The following is a 2,969-nucleotide window of genomic DNA, read 5'->3' on the forward strand; positions in this document are numbered from 1 at the left end:
TGCGAATTGTCTGCTCCAAAAACTACCCTTCTAAGTTAGATCTACAGGACACCATCACTAAAAATATTTTCTTGTCGCTCTGGGGCTTGTGCATGTTGTAGCACTGAGGGCAAACATTAAGTTGATTGATTAGCGGCACCTCTCTCCAATACTTCGAAGTACAATTTAATAATGGCTCAAATATTGACAATATAAATGACTGACCACAATCATGTCAGAATGGCATTGAAGTCTAAATTTGACAAACAAGTCGACATGCATGTGGATAGAGAGGGCACCGACAGCGGTATCATCATACTTAACTATATTTAATATGATGGCATCGCTGTCGCGAGCTTCGTTCAAGGGAGGAGTGCTTCAAGAATAATCTTCGTGCAAGCTTCGCTCGTCAGTTTAAAAGCCATCAGAAATTCTATAAGTACTACAGGTGATGCACTACCATACACTACGAAGATATTTTACTGCCCGTATTCTGCCCTGGCATGAGTTTTTACCAGGATAGTTTATCCGGTTAATTCATCAGGTCCGGTTAAACATCCGGGCAACGAAATATTCTTAAACATACTATGTTTTACAGTGAAGCTGGCATTCAACTGAGATTATGCATGAGCTACGTGAAAGTCTTCTCTCAGACCAGGGACGGAACCAGCACTAAATTCTGGGGGGGGCGAAAAAAAACGCGAAAATTTTGGCTTCAACTATCACAGCGCAATCCTTCGCTCTGTCATCCTACTAAACGCGTCAATAATTCCTCCTTTGTCGATGGAATTTATGAGGTCTTGCTCGATGGCGAGAGAAAGCAAATCCGACAGCATATCGTGAGCAAATGTAGTTCTTAGACGTGTTTTTTTCCTCTTTTCATCACTGAAAAAGATTGCTCAGTGCCCGCCGTCGACACGTGTAGAACACACACTAGACATACGAGCCTGTAAAGTGTAGGGAACTGTTCAAGCAGCTACTTAAAGCTTAAGCACTGACGAGGCGCAGGGCAAGTCTGTGATTGAATCTATTTAAAAAGAGCTCTGAAAAAATCTAGGGGGGGGGGGGCGTGCCACCCCCATCTTATATGAAGATCCGCCCCTGTCTCAGACTATTAGCAACTATGTGTTGTCTACATCACTCCACTCGTCGTTACCCTGGTCGCCGTCCCAGTCGATCAAAAAATCATACGTGTCAGCGTACTCGTTAATGTCTTGAGCTAGGTCTTCAGCTGACGCTGCATCACCAGGACTCGCGTCGTCGTCCGATGAAGAATCTTCTTCCCCTCATATTCAACTGACTCTAAAGAGCTGTCGAAGCCACCCCCTCGTCGTATTCGTCCTCAGAATCCGCAGGGAGCCTCGAAATTAGATAAGTCTGGTGCCGAAGGAAGCTGAATGCGCGGAGGGCGCTGCTTTTTACGGCGAAGCCCACGTGTTATACTACTCTGTCTTTGCGCAAATCGAGTCGACATCCTAGCAATAGTCGCTACAAAGTGTCGAAGGTTCGGATGGGGCTTGAAAGCTGCATTCATTTCCCTGTTGAATCTTTATAAGGGGTTATTGGTGCGGACTACAACTGTGTTGGCGATATCAAACACATTCCACTCCGTTATGAAGTATCGCTCAAGCCAAGTCTTCCTGAAGTAAACCCAAAAGCTCCTCCACTGTTGATGTGAATACAAACACCCTATAGCTTCACATCGTCGTTTTATTTCCAATTTGACCCAAGCGAATGCCTTTTCGGTTAATTAACCCTGGGTCAATCACCGTTAGAGCGTCGAGAACACCGAGCTCCATTGCGATTGCAGCTTCTTCTTTCGAGATACGCTCGTTCTTCATGTGTCGACCCAGTGCCTGTTTAAAGTGAAGAAAAAAAACACCCCACTACTTCAGCGTTTGGAAACTGATACTGTACCGAAGAAATCAAACTGAACTTAAAGTCACAAACTATCTCCGCTGGAGTCATCTACCTGCCAGTGCAGCGGTAGATCATTTGAAGAACGGCTTCATACATAGTCTCCGTCTTGAACGTGCATAACACGAAATAGACAGGTGTGAACACGTTGCGCGCAGGATCATCAACCTTGACAATCAAACACTGATGAAATCCTCTTGGCACACATCGAAAAGCCCCGTCGATGAAAAGCGATATACTGTTGCACAGCAGTAGCGCTTTTATTGCGGAGTGTGCCCACCCAATAATTCGGCTAGGCGGCTCTTTCGGATCGGGATGGGCCGTAAGAGGTGGAAGCGAGAAAACAGAATGGCCGAATCTTTGACCTTTGAGCAAGGGGGGACTTCAACGACCCCGTGACTATCACCACAGTATCAATGACGAACGCGTCCGACACGACCAAGAACCTGCTCTTCTGTCAGTCCTTCTAGAAGTTCTTCTCTGTCAGCCCGTAGATATCAGCACATACTTGGTCCCAAATGTCACCGTCTGGCATCCCAGGATTCACCGTAGCTAGTCGATCTGTCATCTTCTTCATGGTGTCCGTTTCATTGGCAAGCCTGCCATTTACCACAACACCTCGGCGACAGCTGTGATCGCACTCTACGTGCCACTCAGCCCTCGGTGTTATCGTAAGCACTGTCTTGCTGCTGCAGCGGTAGGCAATGTTTTGCTGGAGTACCATGACTTGCAATAGCGATAGCCTCTGTAGATCTTGATTGTTTTTGAGCCGCATTTCTCTTAGGTCGAGGTGCTGGTCGAAGTGGTGCAGGTATGGCCACCACCGCGTCTACGGAAAGCTGAACGGAGTCAGCAGGATCAGGCAGCGCTAGTGACTGGTGCTGTAGCAGAATACCGCTTGAGTCATCAGATGCCTTGCGGTGCTCGGCACGTTTTTTTTTGGTGGCACTCGAGCGTTCTGGAGTGTCTTCTTGTCTTGTAAACAGTGCGTGTGTGTGTGTGGGAGGGGGGGGGGGCTGATGTTTTGGTCTTGCTCGGCGTGCAGGATACCTTGAAGTGAGCCTAGAAGCAAC

General features: G+C 47.3%; 1 protein-coding gene across 1 annotated transcript; it reads right to left on the minus strand.

Annotated features, from left to right (window-relative positions):
• Positions 1 to 1,100: 1,100 nt before the first annotated feature.
• Positions 1,101 to 2,969, minus strand: PITG_20357 (uncharacterized protein; the record flags this gene model as incomplete). Its single annotated transcript, XM_002895716.1, has 3 exons — positions 1,101 to 1,216; positions 1,769 to 1,835; positions 2,405 to 2,969. The coding sequence occupies 3 exons, from the start codon at positions 2,471 to 2,473 to the stop codon at positions 1,101 to 1,103; spliced, it is 252 nt and encodes an 83-aa protein (XP_002895762.1).

Source organism: Phytophthora infestans, genomic scaffold (assembly GCF_000142945.1).
Source record: "Phytophthora infestans T30-4 supercont1.138 genomic scaffold, whole genome shotgun sequence".
In the NCBI taxonomy this organism is placed as follows: Eukaryota; Oomycota; class Peronosporomycetes; order Peronosporales; family Peronosporaceae; genus Phytophthora; species Phytophthora infestans.